This window comes from Pelmatolapia mariae, linkage group LG14 (assembly GCF_036321145.2).
Source record: "Pelmatolapia mariae isolate MD_Pm_ZW linkage group LG14, Pm_UMD_F_2, whole genome shotgun sequence".
Classification (NCBI taxonomy): Eukaryota; Metazoa; Chordata; class Actinopteri; order Cichliformes; family Cichlidae; genus Pelmatolapia; species Pelmatolapia mariae.
The window spans coordinates 20448011-20465555 of NC_086239.1; the positions used below are offsets into that span (position 1 = coordinate 20448011).

At 40.6% G+C, this 17545-nt stretch overlaps 1 protein-coding gene across 1 annotated transcript; it reads right to left on the minus strand.

Moving 5' to 3' along the window:
• Positions 1-29: 29 nt before the first annotated feature.
• On the minus strand, positions 30-10948 carry LOC134641713 (phosphorylase b kinase gamma catalytic chain, skeletal muscle/heart isoform-like). The gene is made up of 9 exons (XM_063494231.1): positions 10744-10948; positions 9446-9624; positions 9290-9344; positions 9142-9211; positions 8893-9052; positions 3071-3161; positions 2658-2811; positions 2441-2566; positions 30-2215 (listed from the first exon to the last, which is right to left on the minus strand). Exons 1-9 carry the CDS (start codon positions 10824-10826, stop codon positions 2000-2002), a joined length of 1134 nt encoding a protein of 377 aa, XP_063350301.1. The 5' UTR covers positions 10827-10948; the 3' UTR covers positions 30-1999.
• Between the last annotated feature and the right edge of the window lie 6597 nt (positions 10949-17545).

Consider the following 17545-nt stretch of genomic DNA (forward strand, 5'->3'; position numbering starts at 1 on the left):
CGTTGTTCACCTAGGCTAAAGGTTAGAATTGTTTTCTGTGCCATCAACAAAGTCTTAAACGGTTTTGCTTTATTCAATATTTGTTTTAAAAATTGAACTGCGGACTGCTTTTACTTGCAAACTGTTTTTGATATTGTCATATAATATTATTTACGTTTCATATTGTAAGATCAAGGTCGTCTCACATTGTGCTTCATATCTATTTCTTTGTCCTTTAAACTGTGTATATATATCTGTATTTTTACCCACGAAATGCTGCACAAGGTTTATTCAGAACTTTAAATAAGAAGAAAATAACACATTTAAACGCATGTGTGTCATAAAATAAATTAATTATTGTTTGCATGTGATTTAGTTTCTCTAAATCAGATATCATCCATGAATCTTCATGTCCCCTCTTGCCTGGTAATTCTATCTTCAACATCCACTATCCCTCCTCTGCACATGTCCAAACCTTTTCAGCCTTGCGTGTCTAACTTTGTCTCCAGCTGCTGAACATGAGCTGTCCCTCTGAAACAATCACGTCTAATCTTGTCAATTCTGGTTACTCCCAATTAAAATCGGAACTTCAACTCTGCCCCACATGTTGTGTGCATCACTGCCGAACAGTGGGAAGAAATCAGAAACTCTTTAGAAAAGTATATAGTTGCATCTTTCACCCCTATTCTTAAAACTTGTATGGTGTCCAATAACTGGAGAAAATTTATCTGAATTTCAGGTGCAGGACCACACCTCATGCACTGGTATATGCCTCCTGCGCCACAAGCTGTTTGTACTCATTTTCATGCCCCACACTTCTCTCCTTTTTTCCCAATTCAGTCACTTCTCATTAGATCTGCCTGGCCTGGGATCTGCTGCCAGTCCCCTCTGAGGCCGTTCCCAAACCGTAGCTTCAATTTGTGCTTTCTCAATCTGCTGTTATCAAACTTAAATAAGGATGTGGTCCCAGCTTGTTAAAAGCAATTCATAATCTTAAATTGATCAAGATGTTCTTTGCATCAGCCGTTACTTCAGTATTCCTAGAAGTCCTTTCTCACGCTTTCTCATCCAATTTCAGACTTAAACCACTTTCTCATGTTTTTTTTTTCTGTTTTGTTTTTTGAAAACTGAAGAGGCCTTTTTGTCCAGGCTCTGAATCAACAGAGAAGATGTTAAAATAACATTTCCTAAAGTTCACAGGTACTTAATCTAATCCATAACTATCTGCAGATTTCAGATGGTTGAGGGTGGAGTTTCAGATAATAAAACAATTGAAACTGTTGTTTATTAAACTGGTGTACAAGATCTTGAAATTATTTCAATACATCACTGTGGACTACTAGAACTTCTGGTCAAAATGAGCTTTACCTTAGCACAACTTTGGGTTTGGCAAGATCAAAATTAAAACATTGAAACCAGTTTATTCCAAATATATTTAAGATAATTAATATTTGGATGATCTTTTCCTTCTTTAGGCAATTTAGACTTTGAAGTGGAAACACTGGCACTAGAGAGATGACTCAATGCTGTAACAAGGAGCTCTCTCAGGGGGGGAAGTGAGTCTTGGTTAATGTGTAACAATAAAACAACATTCTTAGATATTCAAAGTCACCCTTCACCAACTGGTCCTTTTAGTTTTTTAAGATGTAAGTGAGGCTTTTTCATTCCACATAAACATGTTTGCTATCTTATGAAATCACCTAAAAAAGGCAAGGGGAACTCTTGTCTCCAAAATGTGAAGTGAGCATAAAATATTCATGCAATAATCCTTAAACAATGCTTTATGTAAATTGCACAAAATACCAATAGATGTGTGTTTCAGAGGTTTATTCTTAAACAAACCTACTGATAAATGTGGAAAGCCAACATTTTTTCCATTTTCTGCTCTTTTACCAAAATGTACCAGTACTTCATTGCTTTTATAGAAATGTACACAATCTTGTATGTGCATGACTTATAACTATAAATTATACACAGATTTATAACTACAAAATTATATATAGCACTTCCCAATCGTAGTTTACGCCGCAACAAGGATTTCAATAAAGCAAAATGATCGCTTATTTCTTAAATTGATAAGTAAGGCCAAAAAGAAGGACAAGGCGCACGCATCTATGAGCTTGCGGATGGGCTTCACGGCGTACGGGTCGCTCTTTATCACCTCCTTGGTGATGGGCTTGGCACGGCGATAGTTGCAGTAGATTCGCATTGTAGCGAGAACGGTCAAGCAAATTACCTGATGGAGAAAGTTCAGAAAAGGTTATGGTTTCTTTATGAACTATCAAAGACAGTAAAGTTGTAGTAGACAGAAACAGACAGAAATTTAGGGGGGAGCAAGATCCAAGTTTTTTGGAATTAGGGTTATATATTGATCAAGATATGATAAAGATACCATAAAATATATCCCCCAAATATGAAAACTATTAAGATTTTTAGTTTGATAAAATCTTGTGTTTCTCACCTTGAAGCGCCTGAACGGAGTGAATTGTCGTACTTCGTGCACCACGTACTGCGAAAATAACGAGTGGTTCAGAACATCTGTAGCTGTGAAACGCTGCTTTGGATCCACCACCAGCATCCGCGAGATCTGGAGGAAGAATTATTTTAGTTCCAAGGTTTCAACCTTATCACCTAACTTATAAAACTGAGATTGCAACAAACTGCGAAAGTAAGATTACCAAATCTTTGACAGTGTCTGAGCGGTCTTCCCATTCAGGGGAGGAGAAGTCGTACGTCCCTGCTAAGATCATGCGCAGCATCAGCATCTGTTTCCTGTGCCAGAACGGTGGAGAGCCCGCGAGCAGCGTGTACATGATAACACCTGAACTCCATCTGCAAACACGAGCCAGAACAAAGTTTATCTAGTCTGTTCACTGTGCAGTGCGTACATGCATAATCTAATCACCTGGAACACGTATTAGCCGAGCCACACAACAGATAATATGAGTCATTATTTTGTACACAGGCTTATGAGATAATTCTAACACACTGCTGAGGTGCATAAGATCAATTTTGGTAACATGAGAGTAAAGCTGACACTCCCTCCTATAGATATTTTTGTTACTTGGTAACCGATTTCATGGTCGCTCACATGTCCACAGCTGTACCGTATCCTGAATGTCCTGCGTCCATAGAGCACTCAATGATCTCAGGAGCAAGGTAACCAGGAGTCCCACACACCTCTGCATTACAGACAGGAAGAGTAAATAAATGTTATTAAAGGGAGCATATTCCCTGATCTTTGTCTGTCAACATAAAACCACTTTTACAGAATTTCAAATAAGGCTTAAGAGCTTAAGAGCTGTTCATTTACATGTATTCATGAGTCTATCCTTGTCTACATGCACTACTGCATTAACCTAAACCAAACTAATGTGTTTAGACTGTGACAGGAAGCAGGAATACCTGACGTAATCCCACACAGGCACAGAGAGAACATGCAAAGGCTACAGCCAGGATTTCAATTGGGAATCTTCTTGCTGTGAGGCAACGGTGCTGACCACTCTACCACTGTGCAGCCCTATTACAGCTGTTGTGTCTGCCCAAGGCACTCTCTGACTTCTGTATGACCTCTGTTCTTTATGCGACCCATAAATGATCCTATGCTGTTTTACTATTTCACTGTTTGGAGATTCCCCTGATGGTCCTTTAAAGACCTGCATGGGCAGGTCTCTGCAGGAACCTGGGTAGATGTGGTGGGAACACCAGTATTTTTCATGACAGAACTCTGTCACCACTTTCCTATACAAAATACACACAGACATGTCACGCAGAGTTTTAAGACGCCAGCCATTTCCTTCGATTTGATTCATGCTGGTAGATCTAAAACCCATCTGAATAGATTTGAGTCAAATTTGACCCAAACGGTATGTAAGGGTTAAATATTTACTATCCTCATTGTCTATTAATATCTCTACAACTACAAAAGTGACACACAAATAGATGATATATTAAAAGAAAAAAATAATACAGTATCTTAGGGAAGTGTTTGGCCATCATATTCAATGGGAATCAGTGCATCTCTACTGGAGAGACAAAACAAACTCTTTCAATTTAACTCAGTCTGGTTCAATTTTATTTATACTGTTTAACCAATCCGATTCATAGCAATATTCACCTCAAAGGGATTTATACTGCAGGCCAAAGACCCTGAAAACCAGAAGAATCAGGCGATCAGTCCACTGTGTGAGTGAGCACTTTGAAACAGTGTGAAGGAAGAACTCCTTTTACCACAACTGGTTGGGCAGATCGAGCTACTTCCAAAAGACATTCCCTCATTTGAGGTTTTAAAGATAGAGGTAAAGAGGAGTACCCCTGTATCTCCTCTATGGGAAATACAGAAAGATGCTGATGCTACTGGGCTGCTCATCATTCAATTATAACTTCTTATAACTGATACAAGCGATCATCTTCCTGTTTTTGCAATTTTTCAAAATTATTTTGGGATTAAAACTAAACAAAAGAATCAAACATTTGATATGATACGACATGGAACAACAGGAGCCATTGCTGCCCTCCAGGTGGACTTAAAGGAACACAATTGGAATGAGGTTTTTGCAAATGAAGATTCAAATAGTGCATATGATGCATTTCTATCAACTGTATTTTCACTATATGAAAAACATTGTCCTTTAATGAAAATCACTAGAAAGCATCACAGATCAAATAAGCCATGGATCACAAAGGGGATAGAAGATGCATGTAAAAAGAAAAATAATCTATATAAGAGATTCATAAAACAGAGGACAAAAGATGCTGAAATAAAGTACAAGTTATATAAAAATAGATTAGTAAATATTATAAGAACAAGTAAGAAAGAATATTACCAAACATTATTGGAGCAAAGCAGAAGTAACACACAAGAAACATGGAGGATATTAAATAGTATAATCAAACAGGGCTCAAAAAATAAGAATTATCCAGACTATTTTAAAAAAGATAAAGATATTGTGCTTGATAAAACTAAAGACATTGCAAATGAATTTAATGATTTCTTTGTAAATGTTGGCTTTACTTTAGCAAAAGAAATTCCAGAGTCAAGAAATAATAACAACCTAAATAAATATATTACTCAGAATGTGTCCTCCATGTTTATTAGTGCTGTAACTCATAGAGAAATAATTAACATTGTGAAAACATTTAAAAATAAAAAGTCCACTGACTGTTTTGGTATTGACATGATATTAATTAAAAGTATTATAGAATATATAGTGCAACCTTTTGCATACATTTGTAATCTGTCCTTTCGAACTGGTGTGTTTCCCTCACAAATGAAAATAGCAAATAGCCCTAAATTATTCATATTATATATAAATGACATATGTAGTGTTTCCAAACTGTTAAAATGTGTATTGTTTGCTGATGATACCACTCTGTATTGCTCAGGTAAAAACCTAGAACAGCTTCTGACTACAGTGGAAAAGGAGTTTAATATATTAAAAAACTGGTTTGATATAAATAAGTTATCGTTAAATATAAAGAAAACAAAATTGATTATTTTTGGCACTAGACAAATGAAAAATGTATCTAAAATCAGGGTTAATGGAATTGAAATTGAAAGAGTGTACGAAAATAAATTTCTTGGAGTGATAATTGATGATAAGCTGAGTTGGAAGTCTCATATAAACCATGTGAAAACAAAAATGTCAAAAACCATTGCTATTCTCTACAAAACAAAGCATGTCTTGAACAAGAAATCATTATACTCAATTTATTGTACTCTGTTGCTTCCATATATGACTTATTGTCTGGAGATATGGGGTAATGCATATAAAACAAATACTCTTCCTATTTTCAAGTTACAAAAAAGAGCTATAAGAATTATACATCAATCAAACTATATAGAACCAACTAATATTTTGTTTATTAATCTGAATACCCTGAAATTTTATGATTTAGTTGAATATAAAATGGCACAGATAATGTATAAAGCACAAAATAACTTGCTTTGCCGCAGTACTCAGAAGCTGTTTAAAGTCAGAGAGAGTCAATATGACTTAAGGGGAACAGATTTCTTTAAAAAAAAACAAGATAAGGACAAACATAAAGCAGAGATGTGTTTCTGTTAGAGGAGTTAACCTGTGGAATAGTTATGACAGTGATTTAAAAAGGTGTAGTTCATTTTCCTTGTTTAAAAACATGTTTAAAAATAGAGTATTAGAAAAATATATAAATCAAGAATGAAAAGAGCAAAAATAATAATACTGAAACTCTTGATTGTTTTGCTTTGATGTAGTTACTTATCTAAGGTGGAAAGTTTTTTTGTTTTGTTTGTTTGTTTGTTTGTTTTTGCTTTGCTTTGTTTTATTCGTTGCTTCGAGCCCTGTGTACAGGAGCTGCATGCAAAAAGATCTTTTGTTAAAAGGGTTGGCGTAATAAGCAAATGCTTCAGCCAATACCTTTTGATTAGCCTTGTCTCGTGCTTTCTTGCTTTGTGGTAACCTTTATTTTGTATTCACTGAGATATTTGAATGCTAATCAATAAAATCAATAAAAATCAATAAATCAATAAAATCAATTATAATTCAACCTGAATCCTTTTTGTTGTCACTGACTGATAAAAAAAATTGTGTGAGAGGTGGAGTACAAACTTTTTGGGTTCTGAAGGAGGGCACGGCAGAGAAAGTGTGAGAACTTCTGCTCACAGCTTCTGATTCTCCTCGTTTTTATCATCATCAAACCATTCAGCATACTCTCATGCCCTGTGGATGGAGATCTCACCCTGGAAGAGAGGTCTACATCCGGCTAGAAATATTACATTATGTTGAACAGCACTGTATTGATTTGAGAAACTCAGTACAAACTATGCCAATGTTCCACCTCAGCATAACAGAGCCACAAGATCCCCTCACTCAAGAGATTAGGTTTTTCCTTTAGTTTAACATCCATCTTTAGGGAACATCTATAGCATAATTAAAGTATTATGCATTTAGACATTAATTGAGCACATTTAGATTAAGTGCTGCTGGGTCAAGTAGATCTCCAACCTAATGGAAGAAGCCCATTACGTCTTTACCGACTGAACAAAACTATCCAGCGATGCACAGTTTCATTAGAAGCCTGGCATTTCGCACTGCTAATGATCCGATGCCTTCTGAGAAGTCTATTTGAAAGGTCAGTGTACTGTGAGTGTCTGGAACTGCAGCAAATAGATCAGAGTGTCCTGTTTCTTAACCTTTGTAAGAGCAGCTAAGAGAGCAGGCAGCAGTTGTGCAACCAGGCCCAGATTCTCCGCTCACCACCAACAGCTGATGTCCTGACGAGTGCACTGCAGGCTGTAAACTGTAACTTTAATATTCACTCAACTCAGTGGTGGGTCTGAAATGATGCACTGGTGTTAAAACTGTCAGCCAACCTGTGAAGGTTTTTAATGCTTTAAGTCAGGGGTGTCAAACTCAATTGCACAGGGGGCCAAAACTCAAGGCACACTTTAGGTCGGGGCCAAACAAGATAAATATTTATTGAACACACTAAAACAATGTTTTTTAAACATAAATATGAATAAAAAACAGACAGGAATATTATTCCAGATTAAATAAACTTAAAAAAAATAAACTTTAACTTTAAATATTTTGCTCTTTATAAAAATATATCCTGTGAAAATTATCCAAGTTAGAAATATGAACATGCTGCCAAAAACCCCAGAAAAAATAAATGACAGCATACACAAGGTTGGAGCCGCATGTCGACGGAGCTGGGGCATTGCACAGGTGCAGTTCAGCAAAGTCCGCTGACATGGTTCAACATTACTTGGCAACAGGGAAAGTGAGGCAAGTTGCACTGGTGCATTTGTGACAGCTTCACTTGAAATGCCTTCACCGCATCATACATGCCATGTCCATGAACTGACATCTGACACTGATTTCCTTGCTGAGCTCAAAAACTCAATTGAGAATTTTTATCCCAACTCTGAATCTATTTACCACATAAAAGACTGAAATTGACGGTGATTTAAACTTTTAGCTCAGATAAAATTTACGGTCTGCGTTACGGTGATCATTACATGCTCCATTTTTAGGACTTTACCACACAGCCTTTCCTGGTGTATGATGCAGTGATATGCTGTTAACTCACCGGTACATTTCTCCTCCTGCATCTTTACTCGCATCCTGCCGACAAATTCACTTTTTTCACCGCACATCACCGGCGCTCCATCTGTTGTGAGTCCAACAAGTTTGTCCCAGGGCAGTTTCATGTCGGTTACACTTTGACACACGTTTTAAAAAATGTCTTTTCCTGTCGTTGTCCCGTGCATCGATTTAATGTTCAATATTTCCTCTCCACGGATGAAGATGGCCAGCCGTGCAATATCCATCATGTCTATACTTTTCTTGTCTATACATGTCTGTACTTTTCAGCTTATCCTGACGTTTTGTCTCGTAGTGCCGTCTTAAATTAAATTCCTTAATTACAGCCACATTAGCTCCACTAATAAGACACACGGGTTTACCAGCAATGTTTGTAAACATATATTCAGTCTCCCACCGGTACTGAAAGGCTGTTTTCAGAATCAACTTTTCTCTCCACCATTGTGAGCGGCTAGCTTCGCAATAACAGAAGTTTGACTTGATTGATGCGGGAATGTTCCCAGCTAGCCTAGCGTTCAGCAAGGAGGCTGCAGCGCTGCATTATGGGATCTGTAGTTTGTATATTATTAGCGCCTCATATCGCCGGGCCATGCATAACAATAATAATACATCTATATAAAATGATCTCGCGGGCCGGATATAAATGTACGCCGGGCCGGATGTGGCCCGCGGGCCTTGACTTTGACACATGTGCTTTAAGTATTTTTGTCATCTTTTGACAAGTTGGGTGATTACAGCCACCTTTTTGCTCTGCGAGAAAGTCATGTATTCTCCCTAGGTTTCTGAACTGCTGACACACTTTGCAGTAATGGAAGCTTTCACTGACCTTTGAGCGTCTGTCCTGGCTGAATCTGCACAGCGTAACCAAAGTCAGTGAGTTTGATGTTCATGTAGTCGTCTAAAAGGATGTTCTCGGGCTTCAGGTCCCGATGAACAATGTTCTGGGCGTGGAGAAACTGGACCACCTCCAATAGAGACCGCATGGTCTTCCTAAAGCCAACACGTACAAACCTTTAAAGAGTCCTTTTAAAAGTTAGCATAATTTATCTGTTTTTTTGTTAAATAACATGCTCACTGACCGCGTTTCCTTCTCACTCAGTGTAACTTTTTCTGTGAGGTAGTCAAAAAGTTCACCCCTCTTCATTCTGGGAAAAAGAAACTAAACGTTTTATTTGATTTTCACATAAATACCTGTTCAGGAATCAGCCATGTGAAACACTTACAGGTCAAAAACCAGGAAGAAGAAGGCCTTGGACTCATAGCAGTCTTTGAGCTGAACTGGAGAAGAGAGTTAATTTGATATTTGGCCATGTTAGAAGAACAAAGTTTAAACAAACTCAAGTTTTCCCAGTCAAACTGATTAAATGAAGCATGCGTACTGATGTTTTCCTGTCCGTAGACTTTCTTGAGGATGTCGATCTCCTTCACCGTCGCCTCTCTGATTTCTTCGATCTCCTGCGGCGTCATCTTGTCGGAGGGGGTGATGTCGATGATCTTCACCGCGTACTCCTGAGACGTCTGCTTGTCGACGCAGCGGCGCACCACGCTGCTCACTCCCCTGAGGATGAAAAAACACATCAGCCGTCCGAGCTGCACATCTGTTGTTTTTAGGCTTGGGTAGGAGGGCAACTTGTGATAACTGCTGGATAAAATGTTCTGTGACCGTCACAGTGTCTTTCATCATGAATCATGTGTTTAACCGTTTCAAAACAGCACTGTTTTTGGTAAGAAATCAGTGACATGGTCAGACTAAAGGAAAGTATTGTGTGTTTTTACCATCTTATCAGTCTGACAGAGCAAGTGAACAGTGAAGAATGTGCTTGTCATGAAGATCGGCTTGTTTATCATTAACGTCCAGGAAAACAGAGAAAAACATCAAGTAAGCAAACTGAAAACGTCACTGCTGAAATTAAATTCAGAGGGCGATTTATGAATGAACAAGAGAAACTTCAGGGTGACCACAGTAAAGGAACTCCAGTGACTTTTCTCTGAATGAAGAATACTAGAAGAAGGACACATTGTCCACATCCTGTGACCTCCTGTCCTGCATGTGGGAAAAGGGGGTGAAATTACATAATCTATCAGACCGACGGCCAACACTTTGTCTGAAGCGTGCTGATGTTAATAAATGTGGCCTCCTTGGATAATGTGTCTTATGTAACAGCACCACCCTCTGACAGCTGGTGGACTGAATGACAATGAGCAGGCCCTGGCTCGTCTCCCATTTCTCAGGGGCTTGTGGGAAACTTTGGGGAAAGTGCTTGTTCTGTGCAGAGAATGATAGCTGTTTGAACTGAGGTCTAAATCTGAGGTGTGTTGTAACATTAAATGAGTCTCTACAAACTAATAGCAAGTAGATATTTTACCATTTTTTTGTGTTCTGCCTTGTTACTCTTTGAAGTTACTTTGTGTAAACTCTGAAGAAGAGACGAGTTGGGTTAAATTCACAAACAATAAACCATTATTGTTTTTTGGGGTTTTGCTCAAGTGGATCTTTATCCTGCAACCCTCACATGTGGCTACATATAGGTCTAGTTTACCTAAATGATCTTTCTAATCTTTAAGAGGTAAAACTGTGCACTCTTTAGTCCAAAGTCCAATGGAGAGTTTTCTGCTCAGCTCAGTTGGGTGAACCTCTGCTGTGGGTCACGTTACGACGACGGTTTCGTAAACATACCTTCCCAGAATCTCCTTGGGCTCATACTTGTCGTAGAACTCTTTGGCTCCCACCCAGTCAGGGATCTCCTCCTCCTTGGTCATGTTTCCAGCTCAAGGCTAATAGTACAGAAGTGTCTTTTCTTGCAGCTGACCTCAGGCTGCAGGGAGAACATGCATTCAAAACAGCAGCATTTTCACTAAACACAGCTCTACTTTAAGGCTTTTTGCACATCTGATCACACTAGAACTGCTTCCAAGCTGTTCTGACGGATATTCACCAGTTAGCTGCTTCACCAGCAGGGGCTGTCCAGATAAGATATGTGTTTGGGCACCAGGCGGGCCAGCTGTATTTTGTAGGCCATACTGTTCATTTTAAAGCTTTATCAGCAGAATATTAAGTAATTAAACTGAATTATTACAGATCAAGCTACTGAGTGATACTTAAGTAATCAAAATCATCAACAAATGAATCATTTAATTGTAATTATTACCAATAACATCATGTAACATATGGAGTACAGTTACTTTAGGCATTTTACACCTACTTAAGTATATTCGCTTTTTCGCTAGGGCGTCGCCATAGACAGCGATACCTTTTTTTCTTTTAAATTGCAGTGTGATTTATTTTAATCCATTTTATTTAACTTTAAGTATTCTTATTTCCTTTGGTTGTCCCAGTGCCACTCCGTTTAAAAATTACTAGAACGTCCCAATTAATTACTTACCATGAAACTACATTTTAGTGTTTACAGGAGACAAACTTCTCATATCTACTCATTTGGATGCACTTCCGGCGCAAAAATCTCAAGAAAAGCTTCAAAATGATGATTATTAGCATTATTTCCATGTTTTTAGGATTATAACGGCCTATAAGCCAAGTTATTATTAAAACCTGTCAGAATATAGACAGAACTGAAACAGTTCTGTTAGTGTGGAGATTTCTGAAAATCATACATCACTTTGAACCCTTAAATTACTGAACTCATGATTTTTAAAGGAAACCAGTGTTCCCACTTCTCCATCTGATTACATACATCACAAGAAGAGTTTTTGGAATAAATATTTTCTGCAATTATGTGATTAAATGTGCAAAAAAAGAGCAATGTTTTCATAAATATCCAACAGAAAACGTGTAGTTTGGACATTCTCTTTTTACTGTAGTCAGAAACGAGACTGGCCAGTGAATGCGCACTGAATACTGAACAGGAAATTCGCATTTTACAGCCTGTAACATGTGCCAACATCACTGTGTCGCTTCAGTTTCAATAAAAGACCAGTTTGAAAATATGATGATGGTCTCAGTAGCACGGCTGTGGTTAAATTTTCCTCTTAGATGCTCTAATGCGCTCAACATCTGATTTTTAAAGGCTTCTTTAAATGATAAAAAACAGATGGGCGACATTTTCCTCCCGACGTTACACTGTAAAAAAGATCCGTACATTTAACAGTGAAAGACAGTAAAAATACGACAGGAAAAACCTGTTAACTATAAAACAGTTTAAAACTGTTGATTTTTTTTCTTTTTTGCCTGTCCCGTTTGGCTCTTTTGCCATCAGAATTATTGTCTAAAGGCGAAGAAAGATGCCCAACGGATTTACTTTACCAAATGGACCATCCCAGCCTTGCCGTAATGGTCTATTTGATTCACCTTTTATTGTTTATTTTATTTTTTATTTTCACTTGCTAGATACAGACTTGAATGAGGAAAAAAAGGGAGAAAGAAAGAGGGAAAGAAAAACAGCGGGGAAGAGGGACGGGGATAAAGGGTAAAAAACAAAAACCAACAAAATAAGCAGACAAAAAATATATATATCAATCACCTGGATCACCTGTTGAGAAAGAAAAAAGAAAACAAGCAGAAGAAAACGAGAGCAATAGAATAAACAACATCACGATGATATATGGGAATATAAGAGTAAATACTAAAATATTAAACATTATTGTGCAGCATGTAAGATCGACAGCGCACAGTGTGCTTTGAGGTAGGAGCCAAAAAGGGTGTCGTTTGTGTGTGTGAGCACCCGTGTATACACCTGTGAGCATGAGCGCGCTTGTTTTTAAAAGGTTCCTTTATGTAATGATCTGCTAGAGGGTGTGGGGAGCCACAGCCCCGTCCTCCAGGGCATGAAGCAGGTATGGAGGAGATCAAAACTCCAGACATCCAGAGGCCCCCAGAACACAAGAGACCAAGGAGAAAGAGTAACAGTTTGACAACCCTCGGAGTATGTGGCAGGGACTACACACAATCACAGACTTTAGAGGGAAAACCAGCACACCGCAGACCACGGCCTCTCTGTGTGAGGATCTAAACGTATTCTACGCTAGATTCGACACAGCGAACACCACGAGACCGGACAGTGTGCGCATCGCGGATGACGTCAGTGCGCACACTGTATCTGAGGAGGATGTGCGGAAGTGCTTCAGGAGGGTGAATGCTTGCAAAGCTACTGGTCTGGACGGGATTCCCGGCCGCGTCCTCAAGTCATGCGCGGCTCAGCTGGCTGGAGTGTTTACACACATCTTCAACCTTTCCCTCTCTCTGTCTGTAGTCCCAGCCTGCTTCAAAATGGCCACCATCGTCCCTGTACCCAAATCCTCCACCATCTCCTCATTGAACGACTGGCGACCTGTAGCCCTGACCCCCATCGTGAGCAAATGCTTCGAGAAGCTGGTCAGGGACTTCGTTTGCTCTGCACTACCCGACTCACTGGACCCTCTACAGTTTGCATACCGCCACAACAGGTCCACTGATGATGCCATAGCCCTGACACTCCATGCTGCCCTGTCACACCTGGAGAAGAGAGACACGTATGTGAGAATGCTGTTTGTAGATTACAGCTCAGCATTCAACACCATCGTTCCCTCGAAGCTGGACAGGAAACTGCAGGATCTAGGACTGAGCAGCTCCCTCTGCAGCTGGATCCTTAACTTCCTGTCTGACAGACGCCAAGTGGTCAGACTGGGCAGCACCACCTCATCCCCCATCACACTGAACACTGGTGCTCCACAGGGGTGTGTACTGAGCCCTCTCCTGTACTCACTCTACACCTACGACTGCACGGCCACTAGAAACTCCAACATCATTGTGAAGTTTGCGACACTACAGTGGTGGGTCTTATCACCAACGGTGATGAGACGGCCTACAGGGAGGAGGTCAGCGCCCTGACCCACTGGTGTCAAGACAACCATCTCACCCTCAACGTCGCAAAGACAAAGGAGTTGATAGTGGACTTCCGGAGGTGCAGAGAAGTATCACCATCAACGGCGCCGCTGTGGAGAGAGTGAGCAGCTTCCGCTTCCTTGGTGTACATCTGGCTGAGGATCTTACGTGGTCAGGACACATAAACAAAACAGTGAAGAAGGCGCAACAGCGCCTCTTCTTTCTCAGGAGACTGAAAAGATTCGGCATGAGCCCCCGCATCCTCAGGACCTTCTATCGCTGTGCCATTGAGAGCATCCTCACTGGATGCATCACCACCTGGTATGGCAATAGCACCGCTTACAACCGCAAAGCTCTCCAGAGAGTAGTGCGGTGTGCTGAACGGATAATTGGAGGTGAGCTTCCCTCCCTCCAAGACATCTACAGGAAGCGGTGCCTGAGGAAAGCGGGGAGGATCATCAAGGACTCCAGTCACCCCAGCCATAAACTGTTCAGACTACTACCATCAGGAAGGAGGTTCTGCAGCATCCGGTCCCGTACCAGCAGACTGAGAGACAGCTTTTTCCACCAGGCCATCAGACTGCTGAACACTTCATAGACACCTCACCCTCACTACTGGAACTTCAACATTATGCACTCTATACTGTACATTAATGCCACTGTTTTGCACATGTCAACTACCAACCTCTGTATATTTTATATATCTTATTTTATTGTTTACTCTATTTCATTCGTAAAATATGTATACACACACACACACACACACACACACACACACACGTAGAAAAACATATTTAGTATACACATCCAGTAATGCATATACTCTTATATATTGTACATATATTTATTACTTTCAGATTTAGCCATTCTTATATTTTGCTTGTTTTACGTTATTGTATTTTTGCACAACTCTGTTGCTTGTGAAGCTCGCACACAAGAATTTCACTCGCATGTACTGTACCAGTGTACCTGCACATGTGACAATAAAAGTGATTTGATTTGATTTGAAGGAAGACCAACAGAGGGGCAACCGCGCCACTATCCCAGAAAGAGCTGAGGAGAGTCCCAGATGAGGGGTCACTCAGCAGCCGCGGAGCAGAAGCCAGGGGGGGTTGCAGTGACGTGCCCGTGAGCTCCGCCGGCAGCCAGCTGTGCCAGAGTGACCGAGCCCCAGGCCGAGAGGCCGAGGGCACCCCACCCCCGAAGGCGCCCGAGCGAGACCCAAGCTCCAGGCCCCGATAAGCAGCCACCAAGGAGTGAGCCGGTGTGTACCTGGACGCCCATCCCCGGACACAAAGAACCACCAACGCACCGATGTCTGAGGGCGTCTGCCACTGGCAGGGGAAGTGGTGGGGGGAGATAGGCCTCCATACCTTGGAGGACCTGAGATGTCCCCAGAGACGTGGCGTCTGATACCTGACCTGACATATGGACACAGACATACAGGCACACACAGATACAAACATCCATTCCCACCCTCATGCTCTCATATGCAATTACTCAACACTCACCCAACGTGGAGACAGACATAGAGAGACACTGCACACAATCACACTCCCCAAGCGTACTCTAAGCCCCGGGTCTAGGTACCCTTGCCCCTGGAGGGGGAAACTGCACCCAGACCCAGGTGGTGTTACCCTTTTCCCTGGGGTGGAGAGAAGCAGACTGCCCCGACTCTGCAGCAGCAGGGAGGCCCCACATTCCAGACCCCAGTCGGACGGCCAACTTCTCCTCCTAGCCCCCCCCCCCCCCCGCTCCAGCAGGCCTCAGAGAACGGGGGTGTGTGAAGACTCCAAACCTCCCTCCGCCCGCTCATGTGTAGTGTTGATGCATGTGTGTTCTAAGGTGCCTTTAAAACCCAGGAGGGCATGGAGCTACCTTCCAGAGAGCAGCAGGTAAGCGCATAGCCCCTCCTGCTAGCCCTCAATGTCTACGTGTATTTAAAATTGAGAGGTGGGCAACGACGTCAGGGGTGAGGTGTACTAGTGATGGGATTTCCGGCTCTTTTTAGAGAACCGGCTCTTTCGGCTCGGCTCACTAAAAAGAGCCGGCTCTTTCGGCTCCGAACCGGCTCTTCGGGATGTTTTGTTGCTTTAATTAATTTATTATTAACAACAATATAAAATTATGCACAAAAGGAATTACTAATGTAAAAAAAAAGTGGTTTTATTTATATATGTTTATATATAAATATACGCGGTGGCCCCTAGAGACAAAGCACGTACAAACTCCAAAACACATTGCTAGCTTTAACTGAACTTCCAAAACAGAGCTACCTAGATCACTTAAATTACACAATTGAAAGCATATGTGTATTGTTTGTGTATTTATACACAAGCACTCATATATATTCAAATAATTCAAAAAAATGTTCATTTACCTGTACTACCACACACCAAATCTGGTCGTTGGTACTTGCTGGCTTGTGTAGCCACTAGGTAACAAAAGCTCAACACTGCGCCTAGCATTCTGGAGCACTTCTGTTGTCTTTTGTACGTGTTTTGGAGTTTTTACGTGCTTCTGAGTTTTTACATGTTTTGGAGTTTGTACGTGCTTTGGAGTTTTTACGTGTTTTGGAGTTTGTACGTGCTTCAGAGTTCGTACATGTTTTGAAGTTTGTACGTGTCTCTAGGGCCCACTGTAAATATACTTTTATTTATTCACTCCACATAAAATGTAATAAATAAATCATATAATACAAAAACCAACTATTCACATTTCAACTTTTAACTATTTAAATTTTCAGCTTTTTCCTTTTAAACTAATTTAAAGTGAAACAACACAAAACACTGCAAACCACAACACAATTAAATATAAATTAAAATATGAAAACAAAAAGAAGATGCACATTCTCTGTCGTATGGGCCTGCATGAATAAACTTTCTGAATCCTTTATCATCCGCAACTGAAAATAGTTGTGGATGATTACTATACCTTTCTAATGTGATGTTGTTGTCCCTGGCTCTCTTTCTCTGTCTCTCCCTCCCACTCTGTTCCTGTGCTACTGCGACTGTAACTACCGCCCCTCCCCCCTCTTCCCAGCGCAAGCACAAGGCTCGCGTGCGGAGTGAAGCGGAAAAAAAGTGCGCGAGAGGGTGAGAGAAAGAAAAAACAAACAAACAAAAACCCACGGCTCGCGATAAGGAGGCGGCTCGCGTCGTTCACGTCAAAGATCCGGCTTAAGAGCCATTTCGTTCGCGAACGACCCATCGCTACTCCACACAAGTTTTGCTTTGGACTACGGCAGCACGCTATCTTCATTTTCGTGGACTTGTTTCTCATTTTTTTTAATTTAACGTCTGCCACAGCTCGTCTTCAGTTACTACGGTAAGAAAATAATCCAACTTGGTTTATTTATCGACAGCATTGTGTTGCGGGCAGTGAAGGCTTAAATGATAATTTTACGTTAGCTTTAGCTCATTTCTAGCATTAGCGTTAGCTACATTAGGCTGGAAAGAGCCTTGCAAAACCAGCAGTGCGCGTTTTGAGACGTGTTTTGGAGACGGGTGTATTAATGGAAACCGTCTAATTAGTATAGCTATATTTGAAGGCTTTGTCTAAATGCGGCTTGGATTTTCCCGCCTTGTTTGATATCTGGTGTTCTGACAAAGCATCCTACTTTGGCAAAACGTCCTACCGTAAGTAGTTTATGGACATTTCT